We start from the raw sequence: 24,010 nt of genomic DNA, 5'->3' as shown, positions 1-24,010 counted from the left end.
AAAATTGAATATTCCAAAGTTCCAGACTAAGCATGTAAAAACATCAGTTCACGTTTTGAATTATAAATTAGACAATAACAAGTTTTCATTTCAACTCCCCTGGATGAGCAGCAATCATCACTAAGTGAGCACCAACATGACTATAACCTAACACACGCAAAACCCTTACATGTTACACATAAATTATACCAAGGTATGTCTACATATGATATCATCGGCGTTTTCATGCTTCAGTTTCCGACGTTTCCCCTCTTGTTTCTAGCCAACCATTGAGCCCTTCTAATGGATTTTGCTCTTTTCCACATCTCAATATTCCTTAGTTTTGCATACATCCTCCGAACTTGATAAAGCTTGTGGGACTGTTCTGCAATGATACCAGCAGTTGAGGGGCTCTCGCTTAAGATAACCTCATACCCATCACGGAAGGAGTCCATTCCTTCTGTTAGAAGTTGCCAGAACAAACCACCTGCAGTTGCACCTCCAGATTTAGCTGATGAGTATACCCTGTCGTACACTGTATTGAACATCAAGTCCCTCTTATAAGTGTTAAAACCATAATCTTTCAACGTCTTCCCAAACTCTGCAAGAAGTAGTGGCTTTCGAACAACATTTTGCGCATCTTGGATATGGGTGTCAAGCCAGCTGTTTAAGAAAGACATTTGCTGATCGTCTCCGCCAGATACCCTGCTCAAGGAGGGGAACACATTCTTAAGTAAGATTACAATCCAAGACCACCTTACCTTTCAAATTTTAGTTGCAATGCAATCTTAACAATATCATTTTAATTAGTTCTCGGAACAAATTTTGCTCTGCATCTCTAAGGAGCAAGGTGCACTTCCTAAACATTTGCCTAGACCTTGGACACCCTTCTTCTCATTCTCATGAAAAATGTTTACATGAAGGCGCTATACGAAAGGGGGACACACGAGAGAGAGTTCGCTCCAAGTGTCAGGAGAAAAATCTCACTCTTAGATTTCCACTTAACCTTTCTGAACATTAAACTAAACTTTCATATTTACTATAAATTGTTACCATTGGTCGGGATATGAATGAACTGTAGCAAAATCGATGCCAGAAATTTGATTGTTTTCAATGAAGTTCGTTCCAACTTGATAGCCTGCAGGATTGTGCTGTTTTCTCTGAGGTGATGCTTCTCCATAAAATCCTTCTAATCCAGCTTCCAATAAGTGATTTGCATCTATGGATTTCACATAAGAAGCCATCTCTGTAATCCAACCCTATCAATCATATAAAAGTTAAAAAAGTACACAGTAGAAGTCGTTTACTAACCAGGTCTGGACATCATTTCATCCCATCATTGACAGGTACAGCGAGCCAGCTTAATGGGTGTCTACATTTGGGTTCCGAGTCTCTAATTATTTTGTTCTCATGAAACTTTTTATTTTATTAATACGCTTTACAGCTAATGCACGTTACTCCATACAGATTGTAGCCTTGTTATTCTTTTACAAGTAAACTACCACATAGCACTATAGCAGTAACGTCTGTTGCCAAAATTATTTATGTTGTTTGCCAATTGCAACAATTGGTAGTTAATTATGCCTAAAATTTGACGACAAACACTCCAGCTTATTTGTCCCGTTAATTAGATAATGTTCATGGTGAATCACTCAATGACAACGTCAACAGTAGTTTTATGAGAAAAAAATGGCAAGATGGGAGCTCTCAAGGTTATGCTCACAAGAAGAAAACAATATTAGGTACAGCCGTACAGGATATATTTCAGAATATTACAAGGAGACACAGTCGAAAACTTCCATCAGAGCCATGGTCCATGGGTGTCTCTCATTTTACAAAGTTTGGCAGTATTACTCATTCTTCCCAGATTTGTAATGAGCCAAAAAAGACTGTCTTTGCAAATTTTCTTAGAGACCTCTTGATATTAGCTCCTAATACAAGTTAAATAATAACTAATCATAATCATAAATTTTTATTTTTTTATTTGAACAATGAAGCTGGTGCAAATTAGTTTAAAAGTTTGGTAAAGCAAGATAATTAGTGGATAAGCAAATGGAGACGGAAACAAAAACTGTGTATTTATACAAGAATTACTAAAATGGCCAATAATAATAAATAAATAAAATTGAAAAAAAGCAACGCTCAAACCTGTATGGTCCTTCCAGACAGATCTGATGTGCATCTGGGTTCATTCATTAGCTCCCATGCCATTATGGTTGGATCATCTTTGTAAGAAACCCCAGTCATGCTGTTATGCCTTGTAAGAACAGTCTGTCAAAATGATCGACAAAAGTAAAGGGGTTGAGCTCAAAAGAAGAAATGTTGACATAATGAGAATTTGAGGACTAAAAATGTATATTGATTTTCTCACTTACCTTAACATGATTCTTGTAGTACCCCTTAGCAACTGGGTTCCTAAAGAAATCATCCTCAGATGATATATACTGTCCTTGATTTCTAGCCCAGTCCACATACTGTTTCTTCCCTCCAAGATTCTCATAGTTGTTCACAAAACTCAATATCAGCCTTATCCCATATTTTCTTGCCTCAGCTACTACAAAATCTAACCCCTACAAAAATAAATGTTATATTAAGAAACAGATCTAGGACATTATACTAAACAAATAAAATATTGAAAAAAATGGATATACCTTGAACATATCTTCATTGTAGGAGCCAGGGGAGTATTGAAGAGGTTTATAACCAGCATCACTGAAAGCCCAAGTTCTTGCAACTGTAAGACCATGGTTTGAAGCTTCCTGAAAAGCAGAAGATACTTTGTTTCTTTGAGATGGGTCTGAAGCTACATACATTAACCAGTAGGCATTGAATCCATTTGCATAATAAGGACTCCCATTCAACATAAACTGTAGTCCTCTGGTTCTTATGAACCCATCCCCTGCTTCAACTTGGTGCACAAAACCATTTTGTTGGATTAACAGAAGAAGAAAGAAAACTAAACCACAATGCTTCATTTTCCTTAATGAAATGGTTCACCAGAGAAGCAGAAAGATGCAGGAATTGTGAATAAATAAGAGCTTGTAGAGTGCTTTTTGGGTTTAATGACTGTATTAAAGTATAAACTGCAATTTTCTCAAACAACAGTAACTGTTCCCATAAACGAGTTGGATTCTTTTCTTTACAGTTTTTCGTGCATGTGGGACATAGCTGCCGCACCTGCAAGTCCTAACTGTGATTCTTTTCTCTCTGTTCATCTTGTATGTGGACAGAGATACCCCTGCTAACTATTTTTAATTATGATTAACGCAAGGGTATCTTGGTCTAATTAGATAAGTGGAATTCTAACAAGCAATGCACTTCGTAAGTTGCAATCAAAACACTTTGTTCTGGGGATTTCAAAGAAGGGTATCGTGTTTGCCACATGTAGCAATCATGTTGAAGTACATCATTTTTATAGCACAAGAACGAAAATTTGCAATATGCATTCGAAATTTGAGAGACAAAAACCAAGGACAAGGGGAAACAAAGTCCAAAAGCAAAGGAAAAGAGAATGGCGAAATGGATTTCGATCTTTATACTTTATTACTCATACCGTACACGTGGCATGTATCCATACGTATAGGGACCCTCCAAATCTCCAATTATGTTTTCGTGTGGTAATTATATCTGATTCTTTGCTTGGTTCATTCTAAATTCTACGTTTAAAGTGGGTTTAAAGTGGGCATTGCGTTTCCAAATTTACTCAAATATAAGTCATAGTGGCAAAATGCCATGCCGCATGCTGCATTGTAATTGCAAAAGTATGTAGTTATATAAACCAAGGCCCAAAATTTCGATATCGGTTAATATGTTCTATGTGTATCTAAGGAACAAAACCTTTTGAAAAATGATGATATATCGGATATATCGGATATATCGGTTTTGTGACCATTCAAAGTTTCTAAAATATCGGATATCTCACCGATATATTAAATTATTAACAATTGGTCAAAAAGTCAATGTATGGGATATATATCGATTATTTTTTGAAATATCGATTATCTCGGCTTTTGATATTTTTTTTTTTTTTTCATATCGGAAATTTTTGATATATCTAACTTCCCTTTTGTGGAAAAAGGGGTTTAATATTTGGTGGATATATGTCGGAAATATCGATATCGGTGTACCAAATTTACCGAGATATATCGGCGAGATATCGGATATCTCGGCGATATTTTGGGCCATGATATAAACTGCCCACAAAACGAGTAGTTCGTGATTCCGAACGAAACTCCGGAATTTTGGTTTTCCAAAAAACCAGAATTCCGAATATAGAGTCGAAATATTTGAAATTTAAAAAAAAATTGAAATTTCGAATGTGATAGGGTCGAAATTTAATAGATTTTGGTTTTTGGATTTATTGGAATTCCGAAATCCCGAACTATAGTAGTATTACATGAACCTACGTTTTAAATCTACTATTGTAACTCACTATCTGGATAACGTTAGTTTGCATTGCAATACATTTGGACACGTATTTCTATGTAAATTAATGATTATGACTTTTGACATATCAGTAAGTTCAAATAGTAGGTCAAATAAGTGGGTTGGTGTAGTTAGCACAAAACAGTATTTAGTAGCAAAATGTAAATAGACAGTTGCTATTATGTGTACTACATAAGTAATTTCCATGACATCCACTTGCAATAAAAAAAAAAAATAGGGTAAATAAATACAAACACAAGAGAGGTGATAACATAACCAACTTTATATTTTTTTGTCTTGGGTCTATCAAGCACAGATAAATTGGAAGGAATGCAATAAAATGCAATACAATCACATGTCATTTGCAACTTGGTGTACCGAACTAAACACAGCGACAAGTTACAACAAGAACTCAGAGAGAAGCTTTGTTGATAGAGCTGCCAAGTGTCGGAAGTGTATGGCACCCATGTGAAGGTTGCGCGTGACATGTTTCATATCTTTTATGTACCTAGCCTCCTTACGTTCACCGGTTCTCATGGTGGGACTGGGTCTGGGACTGCTTTTCTTTTAAATTTTTTATTATATCATAAAAAAAATTTGCTCATAAAATTCTGATTAGTAGTGAAAGATGGCACTTAACTTTCAACTTCTGTTTTGGTAATAGATGATGTTGATATTAGATTTTTGAGATGATATGGTTTTAGGATCCACCCCACCACCAAGTCACCACTTACCAACCCAATTTGTTTAAGGTGGATCGCGTGCACAACTGCACACATTACCACATTTGTAAAGCCTATTATTAACACCTGAAATACAGGTTTTGGAAGAGTAAATTTAGGGACCCAGTGACCCGTTCTTGATTGGTAAGAATTAGTTGAAAAAGAAGAAAAAGAGAAAGCTGGTGGTGGTCTTGATTTGAGGCGTGATTTAATGCATCAATCACGTAGTTCTTTCCATACATTTGAGGCGTGGTTCCTAATTCTGCCGACGCAGTATAGCGTAACATTAGAGTCCATCAAGTAATCAACTAACGAATCTGATAGTACCATACGGAAAGATGAGTGTAGGGGAGCGATACCCTCATAGGGCATCGCACTCGCGTGGAGCATAAGCATGTTAACCGAAGATAGCGAACTCCAAGACGGACTGAGAACAGCCTCTAGCAGGCACTCATAGATTAATCCAAGGCGACCTCAAGACCGACTGCGAGTAGCTCGAGTAGGTGGTGCGAACGAAGACATCTCGATACGAACACTTCATCGAATATAGAACGCGGATAGAAACACATCCCACTGGGGTAATGATTGCCAATATCTTAGTGGTAATCTCAACACCGGAAATAGGGACTACCGTGATCTACCCCCAATCATAACAGATCCAACCCAACACTCATCCGCGATCTCCACCCTACATTTGTACAAAAGAATACACGTGTCAGAAGGATCTCCTCTCTCAAAACTCTATAAATACCACCTACTGGAACTACGTCAGACCTGATTCTTCTCTCCCCAGAAAAAGGAAAAACGAGAGAAGATACGTAGGCAGTTCGCTCACAGCGATCTCGGTCACATCAAAAATCCTAACCCTTCCCGTTCATCCTAGTAGTAATTAGGAGAAAACCAAAACGCTCCTTTACATTGGCGCCGTCTGTGGCTTCGATTACTGGAGAACCACTTGAGATCATCTCTAATTCTCCAGCCCACGAAGCATGGTTAGCATAGAAGCACAAGTTCAGAACCTTGCTCACCGGTTGAGTAAGCGAATGAGAGCATTTCCTCGCTCGAGGAGGAAAATGCTACGCTACGCTACTTCAGTGGATAGTTATCGGCAACAAAAAGTCGGAAACGGTGAACCACAAGATCAATGACGTTAATCGCCAGGCCTTAACGAGTTGTCCCAAAGGATTGGCGGACCTCTGCGAAGAAGGACTCGAACCGATTGTACACAAGATGCTTAAGACGATCGCGCATCTCCGCTTCACGCAGAGGTCCTCGGCAAATCCTCTCCACACGACTTCATCCGACCCACGCTTCCTATGTAATGACGGCAAAGACGACCGCCTGGTCAACATGTGGCTCGCTATATTCAAAGTCGGCACTTTACATTTCACTTTGAGTTTGATTATCTCCATCGCAGATTATTTCGGCCGGCACCTCAAGGATGGCGCTCTCGATTGGTTCTTTTCACTGGAGTCTGATTCTATCAACACCTTCGGCTTCTATCGACTTGTTCGCCCGGCCAAGACGTCCCACAACAGCGGAAGAAGGCGCGATCTCGATTCTCTGTTTCAATTATCTTTCAAGGAGGGCTTAAACTATTCGTGAATTCCTAGGGCGGTTCAAGGCCGAGCTCGCGTGCATGGAAAGTGGCTTGAAAGAATCTTTCGCCACACTGGCTTTTTCTAATGCTTGCCGAGTGCGAAACAGTGACCTTGCTAGGTCGCTGATGAAGGAACGCCCAGAGACATTGTCCGAGCTCTACGCTCGTGTCGACAAGTACATCAAGCTGCAGGAAACCTTAAAACTTCATGGTTTAGCGAGAGAGGCACGAAGTCGCCGGTCTCGTGATCGTTTCCCGGGGCAAGAAGCGCGCCCGTCGATGCCCGAAAGCTCTGCGGTAACGATCGGATAATAAGAGAGTTCATCGTCCCGACACGCGTTCTCGATCCACATATCGGATAAGATTAAAAGCGGCGCCTCATTTTTCGGCCAACCAACCATCGCAACCCGCAGATCGACTGGCAAGCCTTTTTGCGCATTTCATAAAGCAAAGTGCCATGAAACCGATGCATCTTTGGGGGCTCAAGCATTATCTCCAAGACCGGTGGAAGCCGGTTATATCAAACACTACATTAGCATTCCCGATGGCGACTGCGTCACAAGTTGTCGGCTTCGTCGGTAGCGTGATCGATCTCCACCCCACCGTCACCGCTTAAGGATACAGGCTCGCCCTCGCGGTCGAGGGCGCCCCGCGGTGGCGTTTCGCCACGAAGAAAGGCGGTACTTTCGTCCGATCGTGACAATGCTCGCGACTATTCATGTGATTACCTTTCCGGACGATTCCGCGGACCTCTTCCTGAGAGAAAAGACGCCGGGTTGGGCTCTTGAAGTCTATCATTTTACTTCACAGCAAACTCGCGCCCGCTGCGTTCAGTCATGGCCTTGGCGAGCGATATCACTTTCACGGAGGCCGACTTAAGCAAAGTTTGCCTTCCTCATAATGACGCATTGGTCGTTCATGTCAAAATCAGCGACTGGACAGTCAAGCGCGTCCTGATCGACCCTGGCAGTTCTTGTGACATCCTATTTTACCACACTATGCAAGAGATGAACCTCCCCAAGTCAGTTCTCGTAGACCCAATCGCCCCCCTTTACGGGTTCAATGGCTCCAGAGCCGACCCCATTGGTGACATTATCTTACCAGTATCGGTGGGATCTCGCGAAGATAAAATTACCTGTAATACTCGGTTCTGCGTTCTCGACAGCAAGTCGCCATACAATGCCATCCTAGGGCGACGCTGGATTCATCAGATGCAGGCCGTACCATCTACTTTACATCAAGTTCTCCGCTTCCCAGGACCTCGAGGCATGATGGAACTTCGAAGCAATCAACTTGAAGCGTACCATTGCAACCAGGTCCAATCAACAGATGCACCTGCTCGTGAATTGCTTCCCACCATACAGGAGCCCTCCAGTTACACAATGGCACGGGACTTAGTCGCAGAAATCCAACCCCGAATCGCCAAGCGTAAGCGGGGCTCCTCCAGAAGTTCTCTCTCCATCGCCGATACCCGCACTCGCACTCCCGAAGTCATCGAGACGCCAAAGTGCATCTTCTAGCTTCGAACCAACGCGTCGATTGCTGTGTGCGATACCTTTGTCAGTTAAAGTTTCAGAGACCGTCCCCATTTCATATCAAGCCGCCACAATTGTCACCGTAGCGGCAGCTCCATCAATGTAGCTTTGCGGCCGGGGCCCCCCCCGTGTCGTGGATACCCCGGCAGCGGCGTTAGAAGAAGATCGCTCCACATTCGGCGACCGGTCGGTCGTCCCCACTGTGTGCTTTCGGATCTCCTCCGATAGCGCGAGTTGTTAAGCAATGTTTAGCCATCACCGTAAAGCCTCCGGTGGCGAAAAGAAAGAGTGAATCTTGGCACGAAGGCGACCCCAAGTTTGTGTATGTAGGGGCTAACCTCGACCCCACACTCGGATCACAACTTGTAAATTTCTTATCTATGAATAAAGATGTTTTGCTTGGTCGTATATCGATGTGCGGAATCGATCCTAACCGCGATGCCACAAATTAAATGTGAACCCCAATGCCGCACCGGTTCGACAACGACCTGGCCGACTATCCTCGCTTTCAAAAGCCATCAATGACGAGGTCGAAAAACTCAAGCAAGTCGGTTTCATCGTAAAGGTAGACTACCCCGAAAGTGGATTGCCAACATTGTCGCCGCCCCAAAAAGAATGGCGGTTAAACGCTTATGTGTCGATTTCACAAATGTCAATCGGGCCGCCTAAAGATAGCTTTCCTTTGCCTCGCATTGACCAACCGGGTCGACCAAACCTGTGGTCACGAACTCCTCTCCTTTATGGATCGCATGATGGGTACAACCAAATCCCACTCGCCAACGAAGATCAAGAGAAAACTTCGTTCATCACGGAACAAAGGGATCTATTGTTACAACGCCCTCCGATTCGGTCCAAAACGCGGAGCCACGATATCAACGCCTAGTCACGGACATGTTCAAAGACATGTTAGGCGACACCATGGAGGTCTACATTGACGACATGGTGGTCAAAAGCAAAAAAGCTGGTGATCACCTCACCCACTTAGAACAAGCGTTCTCCAGACTACGCCGTACGGGCATGAAGTTGAACCCCGAAAAATGCCTCTTTGGGGCGTCCTCCGGCAAGTTTTTAGGGTATCAGGTGTCGCAGCGTGGGATCGAAGCCAATCCTGACCAGATCCGAGCGTTCTTGGATATGCCCGATCCACGCACAAAGAAACAGATACAGAAGTTGTCAGGAATGGTCGCGGCGCTTAACCGGTTCATATCAAGGGCCTCAGATAAGTGCAGACCGTTCCTACAGCTCCTCAAAAAAGGCGAGCCGTTCTCATGGAGCGATCAATGTCATCATGCATTCGCTACTCTCAAAGAGTATCTCACCACGCCTCCCGTCCTAGCCAAGCCAAGTACATGGAGACATTGGGGCTTTATCCGTCAGATCCGATTTTCGCCATCATTTCGGTTCTCTTTAAAGAGGAGAACAATTCAGAGAAGCCGATCTACTTCACGAGTAAGACACTCACGCCAAATTTAAAAAAGAACTACTCCTTCCGAACGAGCCGACGCTTTTCGCTTTGTTGTATTCCGCGACGGAAATTCGGACCATACTTCCAAGCACATCCAATCAAAGTTCTCACCGACCTTCCATTGAAGAAAGTCCTTCATAAAGAAAACAAGACTACTCGAATGGCGGTTTGGGCGAAGAACTCGGAGAACACCACATCGAAGTTCGCCCCCGCGACTTTCGAAAAGGTCGTCGTTCTTTGATTTTTCGCAGATTTCCGGTCGAAGACCCTAATTGGGAGCAAGAAACCGAGCTCCCAAACACGCTAATCGCGAAATAAATCACCCCGGGTCTCTCTTTGTGGATGGTTCGAGTAACCTCGGTGGAAGCGGCATCGAGTCGTCTTAGTTTCCCCGACGGAAATATGATGGAAAAGTCGGTTAAGATTGACTTTGCCACTTCCAACAATGAAGCCGGAGCACGGCACTAATTGGGGACTAAGGATGATACCGCACCGATTGTCGAAGAGCTCCAAGTCTTTAGTGACTCGCAACTGGTCGTTCGCCAGGTTGCAAAAGAGTACACTACCCACGAAGGTAACCTTTCAAAGTATCTTCAGGTCGTTCATCAGTTATTGCCTTCTTTTAAGCAGGTACACATACATCATTTCTTGCGTGAGGAGAATCGCCACGCAGACAGTTTAGCTTATTTGGCTACCCAGACCCCGAGTTGCGTTCCCCGACAAGTTCTCATTGAGGTAGTCGATCGACCTGCATACCAAGTCGACCATACCTTGATGATAAGCGACCTATTTCCTCTCTCCGCCAGTCAGTTGAGCCAAACATGGATGCAACCCATCATTGATTATATCCAGCACGGCACGCTCCCTGAGGAGCGTACCAAGGCCCGGCAGGTCTCTTATCAAGCTCGGCGTTATTGTTTAGTCCAAAACAAGCTATTCAGGAAATCCGCTGGTGGTCCACACCTACGATGCATTACCCCAGAACAGGGTCAATTAATTTTTGCAGAAATCCACGAAGGAGAATGTGGAAATCACGCCGGCGGCCGCTCATTAGCTCACAAGGCCATCTCTCAAGGATATTTCTGGCCCCGGATGCAGATCGATGCTAAAGCATACGTCCTCAAATGTCTCAAATGCCAAACGTTCGGCCACAATATCATCCAACTGGCCGCTAACCGACAAGATAGCGAGCCCGTGGCCATTTCACATGTGGGGCATGGACATTATGGGACCATTCATCCCACAGAAGAGTACTGGCTTCCGCTTTGTCCTAGCTGCCACCGACTACTTCACCAAGTGGGTCGAGGCCATTCCCCTCAAGACACGCCAAAGAGTCCCATGTCCGCGAACTTCATCCGGACTCATATTATCACCAGATTTGGGTTACCACATACACTGGTAATGGACAATGGGCCTCAATTCAAAGGCCGAACAGTCAAAGAGTTCCTAGCCAAGTGGAAGATCATTCATGCGTTCTCTACTCCGCAGTACGCTCAGAGTAATGGTCAAGCAGAAGCCAGTAACAAAGCTATCTTGGAAAATTTGAAGAAAAAGATTGAGAAAAATAAGAGCCAATGGCCAAATCAGTTGGAAAACATTCTATGGGCTCACCGCACAACAGCTCGCTCCAGTACCGGCGAGTCGCCATTCTCCTTATGTTATGGCACAGAAGCCGTAATTCCCACCGAACTGACCGTCCGCTACAACTCGATCAGAACTTGTCGAGTCAGGGCATAACGACTCCGTGTTATCACGAGACGTCGACCTGTTGGAAGAAAAGCGGGACTTAGCTGCCGTCAGAGTCGCCTCTTATCAGCAAACTCTGAAGAACTCCTACAACAAGCGAGTTCATCCTAGGTCTTTTCAACCTGGTGACCTAGTGCTCAAAAAGACGCAGGACGACTCCAAGTTAGCACCCACATGGGAAGGCCCCTACATAGTGGAACGCGTCGTTGGCAATGGAGCATACTGGATAAGAACCCAAGAGGGGAAGATGTTGCCTCGACCTTGGAATACTTATCTACTGAAAAAATTTTATCAGTAGCGCCATTCATGTTGTAAATCTTTTGTTTTCATTAATGTAAGACAAGTTTTTGGCCGACCGATACTATCTACTCCGATTAGTTGTATTGGTACAAAAGTGCTACTTAGCCTCTCCAATTCTTGTAACGTCGAGGACCTATATTTCTAGGATCGACTAAAGCGAGAACGATTTCGCCGAAAGCGGATCGGTGCTACTTAGCCTCTCCAATTCTTGTAACGCCGAGGACCTATATTTCTAGGATCGACTAAAGCGAACGCCTCCGAAAGCGCGACTCGGGGAGCTCACGGGCTACTTAGCCTCTCCAATTCTTGTAACGCCGAGGACCTATATTTCAAGGATCGACTAAATCGAGAACGCCTCGGGTGAAAGCGCAGACGGCTCTCGGGGAGCTCACGCTGCTACTTAGCCTCTCCAATTCTTGTAACGCCGAGGACCTATATTTCTAGGATCGACTACGAGAACGCGCTCTCGGCCGTGAGGCGGCTCGGGGAGCTCACCGGGCTACTTAGCCTCTCGATTCTTGTAACGCCGAGGACCTATATTTCTAGGATCGACTAAAGCAGAACGCCTCCGGCCGAAAGCGCATGACTCGGAGGAGCTCACGGGCTACTTAGCCTCTCCAATTCTTGTAACGTCGAGGACCTATATTTCAAGGATCGACTAAATAAAGAACGCTCTACCGAAAGCGCATTTCTCTCGGGAGCTCACGGGCTATAGCCTCTCCAATTCTTGTAACGTCGAGGACCTATATTTCTAGGATCGACTACACGAGAACGCTCTCGCCGAAGCGCAGCCTCTCGGGAGCTCACGGGCTACATAGCCTCTCAATTCTTGTTACGCCGAGGGACCTATATTTCTAGGATCGACTACACGAGAACGCTCTCCGCGAGCACACAGCTCTCTGAAGCTCTCTGGCTACATAGCCTCTACAATTCTTGTTACGTCGAGGGCCTATATTTTTAGGATCGACCACACGAGAACGCTCTCATCGCGCAAACGCTCTCCGGCGCTCACAGGCACCGTAACCCATCCAGTTCCTGTCACATCAACGACCTATATTTCTAGGGTTGACTACTTAACAGGACGCATATTTCTAAGATCAAGATATTAGTTACACACAAACACACAGCAGCATGCATACACATCCAAAACAACGTTACATGACAATACGTCATCACAACTACGTCCACCGATCTGCTGGGATTACCCAGGAAATCCAGATCGATGATCATTACAAAAATTCAACAAGTCTTGAACTGCCACTTTCGTGGAAACCAGTCCTCCGAACAAAAAAGCGAACTGCTCAGGCAAGCCTGAAAACACAGCTCTATTGTTTGCTCCCGTATAAGAGAGAGGAATGTAGACTATATTCACAACTTATGACTTACAGAGACAGACGATGATCACCTTATCAATTTTCAGTAATGACATGCTTGTCTTCCGGTCGCGCTTAGTCGGCAAAGATGTCGAAGTGACCTCGCCGTGTCATACTTTTCGTCCAGAGCGGCATAGGCGATACAGGCTTCAGTATACGCCTTCTTCGCCTTTCGCGCCACCTTCTGACATTTCTTCGCGATAAGTCCACAATAACCGGTTCCCCTTTCCAAATTTCGATCACATCCGACACCAAGATCTGGCGTTCGCTAGATTACGTTTCGGTACTTGGTGGACATATCATCCGATTTCTTCTTGTCCACCCCCACGCATTTCAGATCAACCCCAGCTCCACGTGCGGGTTACCACTAGTCTTTAACGCCGCGACAAAGATCTTTCGCCTTTTATCATACCCGCGAGAAACTGCATGAACATAGTTAGAACACCGGACTTCGAAGTCGGGTACAACAGCTTTAAGCTATCAAGAACTCACCAAACAAGCGCCATATCCATCGAGTCCCGGTAGTGTCCCCATGTCCTCGTCCTCAACTTCTCGCTTTATCTCCATCTAGCACAATCCCTTCTTGAACGCTTAGTCGCTATGGAGCCGAAAGTGGAAGCTACAACCGGCGTTTCACCATCCGCTTCTCCCCGTCTTTCGGGTAGTAGAATTCGCTCCCCACATCCTTACATGGCGGGGCCGAACTCTCACCAGAATCGGGCGACCTTGCCCTCGTTCGTTCTTCGGTCGGCGACCGGTCATTTTCGCCCACTCACGGTGGCGAATGAAGATAATTCCGCAATAGGGGACTATCTCTCCTTGCTCGCTTATGACCCTTCGTTTCTCCATCAGCAACCTTCCTCTTCCCTCGATCGCCATGAACATGAGGCTCAAACTCCATTTCCTCCATTGATAGAGGGGACGTTTCTCTCACAAACGCACGACATCTAGCCATCTTACCCTAGCAGCAAAGTTGCGACAGCAAAGTTAATACTTACTCTAGGTATTTCTCAAACTGAATAACACGCATAGAGAAGAAGCCACATACCTGATGAACAAGCGCGCAGGAAAAGCACAAAGGTAAAAGAGCAGAGCAACGAGGAGGAAGGAAAGCTTAAGCGAAACAATGACAGCACCTCTTGATGATATGTGCGAAGCGGTTTATATTCCTTAGGAAACGTCTTTTCCTAAGTCCCTCATTATCACCTTGAGACGCCAAACGCCATCTGCCCGCCATCATTATGTCCCATGAACCGCTCGTCTCCCTACACGTGTCACGCACGCAACGGAACACTGCAGTTGGCGGCACTGAATCCAGAGCAATTCGACCTGCATCTCGAGGCGGACTCGGCGATTCGATGCTCACGCCAAGGCCGTCGACTTCGCAATCTCAAGCACTCCAACAACAGGACGCTCCCCCCATTTTACCAATCATAAGTAAGGAGGTCGTCACCACAATGGGCCTACCACGTTCCATTCTAAGCCGTGTCATCCTACATCACTATGAGTGGGCAGACGACTCAGACATACACACAACACAACTATTTACCATCGTCATATAAACAAGGGAAGTTCTGATTTAATAGCTTTATCAGATTTCGGTGTTGAGCCGAAGTTCTTTGAGATTACTCGGAAATCCAACCCGCCCCACACGAGTTCGCCACATTCGGCTACCCCGAATCAGCAAGAAACACCTACTTGTTCAGGATTACAGTACACAAACATAAGAAAGGCGAACTGCCCAGGTTACCCCAGGAAACCAGTTCTATTGTATCAGATCACAAAGACATAAGCCGATAAACGGATTAAAGAACAAATTTTACAACTCGTCATCCCCAGCCACATTCACTACTCCTCCACGCTCAAACGCTTCATCGACCTCAGCCTCTCTCCCGTCCACAATGATCGCTATGCCATCCAACTCTAAGCTCATCATCGCATCGTGCAACAGCGGCTTTCTTCGAGCTACCCGCTTTCGCACGCTTCATAGAAGAGGTAATCGCCTCTAACGCATCCCTTGAACCTCCTCCACCGAGGGGCCGGACGACAAATGGGCGTGTTCCTCCTTCAAGGCATTGTAGTCGGGCCTCGGTTCAACGGAAGTCTGGTCCAGCGTCATAGCCCGATTAAGCGCCCCGAAAGCAACCTTCTTGCAGTGCAAGGCGTAATCGTTCAGCCTCCCAATTTCCACGGTAGCGGCTCGCACATTATCTTCAGCTCCTTCTAGCTTTTGCCTCAGCTCTTCCGCTTCCGTATCTTTCAACATCTTGGCCAGATTCAACGCTTCATGAGTTCTCTTCAAATCTTCCAGTTCCTCGCGCTCCATCTGCGAGGCGTCCTGGACATTTTTCAGCTCCTCACCCAGCTTCAGCACCATTTCCCTATCTGATTCTGCGAACAGGGCGATCTCTTTCAACTTCTGGAATCCGCTCACCAGCTGCACGAACATACACATGGTTAGCACAACAACAATTTGCATAAGCAAGCAAGTACCTCAGATGAAGTTATAGGCATACCACGCATTGCGCAATTTCCATTCGTTTCAAGTTGTCAGCTAACCCCTTCTCATCTAGCTCTGCGGTTGCCATCCGAGCTATTTGTTCTAGCAAACAACCCGCTATCTTATCGGATCGGGCGTTAGCCGCCGCTTCCAAGCAGGCCATTGCGCCCATTCTCGCCCGTGATAGACAAAATGTCCTTCCAGATCGTCCGCCAGACGCCACCGCTTTTCCAGCCGCTTTACATTGGGGCCTTGGCCTTTCACCGGATCGATCGGTCCCCGGGACACCTGGTATTAATCGACCCCACTCCAAAAGTGGCCAAGTCCATGACCGCCAGTCGGTTCGGGGCTCCACGGCGTAGATACCGCGGCCCCGGCCAGCGCCACCATCGATCCGCCCCGTGCTAGCACCATCTTCACGAAGCATGTCGAAAGCTAGCTTTCGCCCAAATGGCCCCCCGCTTTCGAGACATAGTGGCCTGGCCTCCTCTCCGACCGGCCTCTAGCACGAAGCAAATAAAACCATCGGGTTTCCAACTCTACAGAGCCTCGATCGAACCCCATTCAGCCGACCGCCCGATCCTCCGGCTCCTGCGGTTCCCCTAACGGGCCTTCCTCCCTCAGACTTTGCTGCCTCCTCTCGTGTTATCGATCACTTGACGCTTCTCCATCACCCTCGCTTCGCTCGGACTTAGAGAGCCCGCCTTTTGTACCTTCCCTCTTCTCCCGGATCGCAGCCCCTCCCTTTTCCTCAAAGAAATGAGCAACCTCGGGCAACTTCGCCGTTTTCAAAGACGAGTCAGCCGAAAGCGAATCTTTCTATCTCCCCCGACGATTCGGGCTTCACGTAAAACTCGCGAGCCAAAGCAAAACAAAGACTGTTAGAGGCGCCTATCAAACGTTCTGAAAAATAACAATGAAAAGTATTCCTACCCACCGGATATGTTACAAATCCTAGTTTGCAAGATACACCCGCTCACACAAGAATTGCCAACTAGCAACAACGGTCTCTTAGTCCAGCCTCATTGCTTACTCCATCGACAACTGCAGAACGCGTGCCGTCATGGTTTGCAAGCTAAAGTTCATGTTCCCCGATCGACGTATCACATAGTGCTCCACTATATCGATACACCTATGTCATATTCCCACTCGCGTTCAGCCAGTCGAACACCTTAAATAATCGCCGTGTGTTACCCATTTAACCGACAGGCGACTTCCAACAAAGCGCCAAGAAGTCGATACCGTTTCGAACGGTATGTGCATCCAGGCTCTCACCGGCCCTCACAGATTATAACTCCACCGCTCGGGCGGGTTATACTCCTCACTACTTAACATTTTCACTCGGCCGGTCTCGATATCTCCCGTGTCGGGGACATTAATCCCATACGCCGCCCTCATTTCGGGAAAGAGTTAGCGAAGACGACGGTTCACTCTTCTAGGGGCACATCGCTGATGCCGACCTCTCCCCTCGACCGACGTACTAGCCACGCCATTTCTCGATCGAGATCGGGCGTTACCCCGCCCATCCTATCTTCTTCTTCTAACTCAACCCCGCGCCGACACTTACCGATTCTTCATCCTCGTACTTTCCACAACTCAAAGATATCTCTCGGACCTCCTCCGACCGAAAGTGTCATCGAATCGACATTATAACAACCCTTTTCTATCAAAGATCAGGTTCTAAACCCTATAGCCTTTTACAATAACCTACTTACTTAAAATAACGAACCGGACAGAGGAAAGCAAATGGAAATGGGAAAGAAAACAAATGACAGAGCACTCACACTGAAAACCCTAGGGTTTTTGGAAGAAGAAGAAAACAAACAGTAACTTTTTCGTATTCCAAATCTGATTTTGTATAAACCGCCTGCTCAGTTACCAAGGAGTAATCATTACATCCTACGCTTATAGCCCGCGACATCGTGTTCCAAGGCATCGCCCTTTCAAAGAAGTCCCCGATAACGTTGACACGCGTTTCGCTTCTAACCGCTACGATTCTCATCACGTGCGTAAGTAAGACAACTACCTTTTTCCCCGCCAGTTCACGTGCCCACAATATTCAAAAGTGGCACTCCACCGGCCGGTTCATCCACTATTGTTTCGCCACGCCTCCACCACGCTTCGTCCGACTCTTTCTCTCTCAAGAAGGTTTCGTTTACACCAACACCCTACCGGTAGGGTGTAGGGAGCCGATACTCTCATAGGCATCGTGACTCGCGCGTGGAGCATAAGTTTAATCAAGATAGCTTAACTCCAAGATTGATTCGAGAACGCTTCTAGCGTGCACTCATAGATTAATCCAAGGCGACCTCCAAGACCGACCTGCGAGTAGCTCGAGTAGGTGGTGCTTAACGAAGACATCTCAAGCATTTAACACTTCATCGAATATATAACGCTTCGGATAGAAACACATCCCACCCTGGGGTAATGATTGCCAATATCTTAGTGGTAATCTCAACACCGGAAATAGGGACTACCGTGATCTACCCCAATCATAAAGATCCAACCTAACACTCATCCGCGATCTCCACCCTACATTTGTACAAAAGAATACACGCGTCGGGAAGGATCTCTCTCTCAAAACTCTATAAATACCACCTACCGGAACTACGCCGGGGGGATTCTTCTCTCCCTTAAAAAGAAAAACGAGAAGATACGAGGCAGCTTCGGGCCGGCGATCGGCCACATCAAAAATCCTAACCCTTCCCGTTCATCCTAGTAGTAATTAGGAGAAAACCAAAACGCTCCTTTACAATGAGGTCTCGTGTCAAGGTCAAACTCTCATGTTCATATAAGTGTGATCGCAGCCAAGGGCCAAGGCTAGGGCCACACATAGTACCCTCACGGATCTTCTCACCCGGGCCCTCTACTATTCTATCTTAGCCATCGCCACTACTTGGTCCAACTATAGTTGGGTCTCATCTATGGTGTGAGGTTTCATGTGAAAAGGCATCGCGCTTATTTAGGGTGAGAGTCCATTTATAGCTTCATGTGGGATTATTCAATCGGTCCACACACCCAACAGAGTTCACGTCCCTACTCAGTCTACTTAGTATTTGCATATACAAGCTAAAAATCGGATCGCCTTAGGAAAAAAAGTGGTGGTTTTCTTGAACAATTTAATTTGGAATATGATCTAACAGCCAATAAGGTGGTTTCTTGGTTATTTTTTTATGAACTAGTCTCTAGTTTGAAAATAATGGCCAAATGGAAAATGGTTGGGAAAAAGATGAGTGAACATTATTCCAAATTAGAAAACCCTAATTTCCCATCTAGAAAGGAAATCCTAATTGGCTCATCTAGTAAGAGTAATAACCTTTATTTTTATTTTATATTGGTGGGTTGGAATTTCTTCAGACCTATGTTCGTTACCCGAAGGTCTTACTAACTAGAACATTTTCGAAAATCTTTTTTTTTAAAATTTTTTTTTTTTCCTTTGTTTTTTTACTGAGTTTTCTTGAATTGCATTGTTTAACATTTAACCCTCCCCAAACTTCATGGAGTCTTGTGCACTAGACGTATTGGGCGTCCAGGCTGACCCACCATTTTTGTTAAACATATCAAGCTATTGGAGTGTTCAATTTTGATAATCAAGCAGTGACACAAAATAAAGTATACCTTAGTGATGGTTTAGAGGAAGAACAACAGTGGATCTTGTACACGTACTAGTAACGTTCTTCTTGTCTATCATCACAAAATTGGTTATGTTTTTTTAGATACAGGATTTGCAAACGTTCTTCACCGCTGTCAGTGACTTCATCAATAAATATATGACCTAGCCTTTTGTGATATAGATAGCTTGAAGGAGGAAGGCTTGTGGTGGTGTTGTACATCGTGAATTTTTTTTCTTCCTCCTTCAGAGCATCACAAACTTCGTCATGCTTTTTGGGGTTGTTCAATTCTCCAATAAAAGTTTGCCAATTTTTTTTGTATATTAATATTCTCTTTGATTTGGATCTATATGTTGGCGAATTAGTTCCATATTTTTGTTTTTTCTGTCTGATTTTGGATTATTTTTCTATTTTTTGAAGAGGGCTTCTAGGGTGCGCAAGGTACACCCAAATTTCGCATGCGCAGGATTTTCAGCCACACATTTTGAAAGGCAAAACTGGAATAATTGAGTGAAAAAGTTTCAATTGCGGTCACTAAGCTACCCATTAAATCACTAAATGTAGCATACTCCTGTTAAACTATTAGATGTAGCATATACTTTAGTATTTAACAATAAATGACATATTAACTTTAGTGAACTTCACATTGCGTCAATAAGCTACACATTAAACCACAAGTTGTAACATACTAACAATAAACAACTATATGTAGCATATAATTTAGTATCCAACAACAAATGAAATATTGCACAATAAAAATGAATTCAATTAGTATTGCAAGCTGTTTGTGATGGCATTAGGTTGCTAATAGTGTACTACGCACAAGTGCATGTTATTTACCATTTTATTGCAGTAGAACATTTAAGTGCTACAAAACTGGTGTTGAGATTAATAAGCAATCACTTAAAAGAAGTTTAATCATATGATAAAAGTTTGTGTTTAATCATATGATAAAACCATTGTATCTCAAACTATTTTTCCTAAAAAGTCTATTGTGTCTAATACTCTAATTAGTGCAACTTTGTTTTGTATGTCACTACATTATGGATTCTATATAGTAAAGAAATTTTATGTTAAAATGAGAAATATGGAGTTTTGACAGGTTACTTTCATACTTGTCATGTGTTCACAGTGCAAACATGTTACATCAGATTGTATCTTAACTGCTAGCATGACTGAACAGACATAACAAAATGGGCTATTACTGAAAAAATTACAGCAAAATGAGCAAAAAGACACATATAAGTGCTTCAGTTTTAAAAAGTGGTCAAACGTTTGTCAAGTGTTTCAGATACATATATCGTGAGCATTATGGACTTGCAATTATAAAAATGTCAGATTACACCTTACAAGACTAAAAGTTGCAATAAAAAAAGAGAGAAAAATATTAGAATACATCTTACAAAGCTAAAACTGTGCATAAGTTTAAAGTTAAACTTTGCATTACACATTACATATTTCAATTTATATTTAGCTTTGAGAATTCAGACAGTCATTTTCAGGGTAACAATGGATTCCACAGTCAAACTGGCTGTTTTCTTTCTTGATGTCATCTTCACTGCATCACGAAGCCATTGAAATTCCTCGCAACTCTTGCATCTCAAATACTTTTTTCCAATATTTAATCCATACTTTGTAGTATTAACAGTCCTCCTCCCCTTACAGTCTTTTGTATTACATTCACAGTCTATCCAAGGGCACTCGTGCATCCAATGGCTTGGCTAACCACACTTAAAGCATTCGTTTGTTGATGAGCTTGATCCATAAAGTTTATCAGAAATAACTTCATCCAACCATTGCAAATAACTTCGACATGAATCATGTTGGCACTTCAAGTACTTCCTTCATGGATTGCTTGTTGTTTACAATATGCCCAACAATCAGATCCCATCATATGTAGCTTCTTTATAGGGAGAGTACATAAATTGGCACTTAATAGCTAAGTGTCCAAGTTGATCACAGACCTGACATGTACTTCTCAATTTGAAACTCATGAAGATCGCAACAATGAACAAATGTCTTAACAACTAATGCACAAATTAAACTTCTTAATAGGCTAGTTCAAATCAATAGCTCAACCAAGTTCAATTATTCAAGAATTACTAATCCATGAAGGACGAAAAACCTTCACACAACCAACAAATTTTTTTCATACTCTTTATACTTGATAAACTATTTATCTCTGTTGACATTTCAAATATCAAATTCTTCATGCTCTTTGTACTTGATAAAATTCGAAGTGAAGAATGAGATTCAGTAACTCCAAAAAAATTCTTATTTACCCCTAAAAGTTAATCAAACTTATGAATTTAAAGGGAAATTACCTTTATTTTTACAAAGTTAACATGCTCTTATGCTTGATTGGATCTTATGCAGTAGCAATAATAATTGAGAATTTATAAAAAAAAAAAAAATCGTACCATAACCCTAGATGTTGATGCTATTTATAAAATAATGAATATATATAAAGAAAAAAGGGGTTAGATTGTTAGAGCATACGGAGGGAACAAATACTGGATTCACCAACTTCTATTAAAACACTAGATGTAGCATACTCCAATTAAGCCACTAGATATAGCATACTCATATCCCATTAACCAACTAGATGTAACATACTCATTAAACCACTATATATAGCATACTCCCATTAAATCACTATATGTAACATACTACTATTAAACCACTATATATAGCATACTCCCACCCATTAAACTACTATATGTAGCATACTTCTATTAAAACATTAGATGTAGCATACTCCCATTAAAGCACTATATTGGATTGAATTAGTATTGCGAGCTGAGTGATGGCAAAGTGGTAGAGCTATATTGGAATAAAAGTCTTTTAGAGATGTATAAAGCCTACATTATAATGAAGGACCATAATGAAATATGTCGATGATAATTTGAACACCTAAATGTAGTCATAATTTAAATGTGAACACTCAAGTACCACACATACCTGTAATTTGAATGTGAACATTTAAATACCAAATATAGTCGTAATTTCATTTAAAAACATAACTGTAATTCAAAAACCAAACTACAATGTTTAGGCGTTAAAACACAAAGTTAAACACTTAAGTGCAACCCAAAAGTTAAACACCAAACTACAACAACGATTCTCATATTCTATTTATTGTATCACTCACATGTTATTATGATTGAAAGAAGACGAAGATTTCTCACATTGTGTTTTTCTGCATTTCGATTTACATTTCTTTTCATACTTACTGTCTAGTATATGAGGCCCTAGTATATATGCTAATATTTGAAGTAGGGGACTTTCTTGGATGAACACTTGTGCATTTGACTTTGTCAAAATCCAATGTCAAGTTCATTTGACATGGGAAAAAAGTTGGTGATCATGAATTCATAATCCAATGTCAAGTTCATATGTATTGCAATTTGTCATTGTAATAAATTTAGTGGACACAATGTCAAATTCAATTGACATTAGAGAAAAGTTATTTGACATGAACTTGCTCTTATTGGTTCATTTGATATTAGAAAAAATCAATGTCAAGTTCATTTGACATTGGGATAAAATTGGTAGACATAAACTTACTCAACTCAACACAATGTCAAGTACATTTGACATTGGAATAAAGTTAGTGGATGCTATGTCAAATTTATTTGACATTGGAAATATTAAATGTCAAGTTCATTTGATATCAGCAACATATAATGTCTTTTGTACCGTTGAGATATTGCATGTGTGACTTTATTTGTCATACTCCACTGCCATAAGCTATTTGGAGTGTCATATTCTTCTATTATGCCTATTATCCCAGACAAAAAAAACAATCATTATCTTGAGTGTGGTGAAGCACTGTGTTGACTATTGTAGAAAGTCAATGCTCATTGTCCTTCCTCTATAAAAGCAAAACTTTCGTGCAAAACATCTAGAAACCCCGTTATTTACTTGTCGCAGTCAGACCATATCATATACAACCCAAGATTATGTGTTTCAGTAATATGATATTCATAGTTACATATTTAATAATATAATACTTTGAGCTACATATACTTCAATAATATAATACTCTAAATCACATATTCAATAATATAATACTTTGAGTTACATATACTTCAATAGTATGATACTCTAAATCACATATTCAATAATATGATATTCCAAGTTATATATACTTCAATAATATGATACTATTTGTCACATAATACTTCAATAATATGATATTCTAAATCACATATTCAATACTATGATACTCTGAGTTACATATACAAACTAATCTTTTTCAACTTTTAGAATATGAAGTGAATTTCTCATACTATTTAGAGTAACATACTATACCAAATGGCATCACATGTAATACATCAATTACAACATATGATACCACTTGGTAGAAATTTCTCTTTTATGTTGTTGCCATCAAATGTTAACTAAAAAAACAATTCAAGTTTACAAGTCCTATATGTTGTCTATATAAATTGTTCTAATAATTTGCATGTCATTGCTATAGGTTTACGCAATTTTCTCTTCAAATTTCACTCTTTAAAATTTGGAAACAAGTTGTAAATCAACAAAAATAAGAAAAGAGTGTTGTTAGGTATATCTCTTTGTGTAAGGATAGTTCCAAGCTTCACTTAAGAAGGATAATTTCAAGAAAAATCTAAGTTAATAACATACAAATTAAAGAATTGCAAAGAAAAAAGTAATAGCTACATAACAAACCCATAAAAATCTCCCATACTCCACATATCATTCAAAAGTCATCATTTTCTAGACCTTCG

At 42.5% G+C, this 24,010-nt stretch overlaps 1 protein-coding gene across 1 annotated transcript; it reads right to left on the bottom strand.

Moving 5' to 3' along the window:
• Positions 1-27: 27 nt before the first annotated feature.
• Positions 28-3,154, bottom strand: MAN7 (Glycosyl hydrolase superfamily protein). Its single transcript, XM_086607775.1, has 5 exons — positions 2,631-3,154; positions 2,355-2,549; positions 2,128-2,250; positions 1,033-1,238; positions 28-684 (listed from the first exon to the last, which is right to left on the bottom strand). The coding sequence occupies exons 1-5, from the start codon at positions 2,952-2,954 to the stop codon at positions 231-233; spliced, it is 1,302 nt and encodes a 433-aa protein (XP_086463901.1). The 5' UTR covers positions 2,955-3,154; the 3' UTR covers positions 28-230.
• Positions 3,155-24,010: the final 20,856 nt, after the last annotated feature.

This window comes from Coptis chinensis, chromosome 4, assembly GCF_015680905.1.
Source record: "Coptis chinensis isolate HL-2020 chromosome 4, ASM1568090v1, whole genome shotgun sequence".
Lineage (NCBI taxonomy): Eukaryota > Viridiplantae > Streptophyta > Magnoliopsida > Ranunculales > Ranunculaceae > Coptis > Coptis chinensis.
The sequence above is the reverse complement of the archived record's forward strand: the minus strand, read 5'-3'. Positions and strand labels throughout refer to the sequence as shown.

Bases quoted from the DNA above. Each gene is read 5' to 3' on its own strand.
- MAN7 (XM_086607775.1), bottom strand. From the start codon at position 2,954: ATGAAGCATTGTGGTTTAGTTTTCTTTCTTCTTCTGTTAATCCAACAA. The intron at 2,550-2,630 runs GTATATCCATTT...TTATTTTTGTAG, and splicing joins ACAATGAAGATATGTTCAAG to GGGTTAGATTTTGTAGTAGC. The intron at 1,239-2,127 runs GTTTGAGCGTTG...TATGATTGATAG, and splicing joins TGTCTGGAAGGACCATACAG to GGTTGGATTACAGAGATGGC.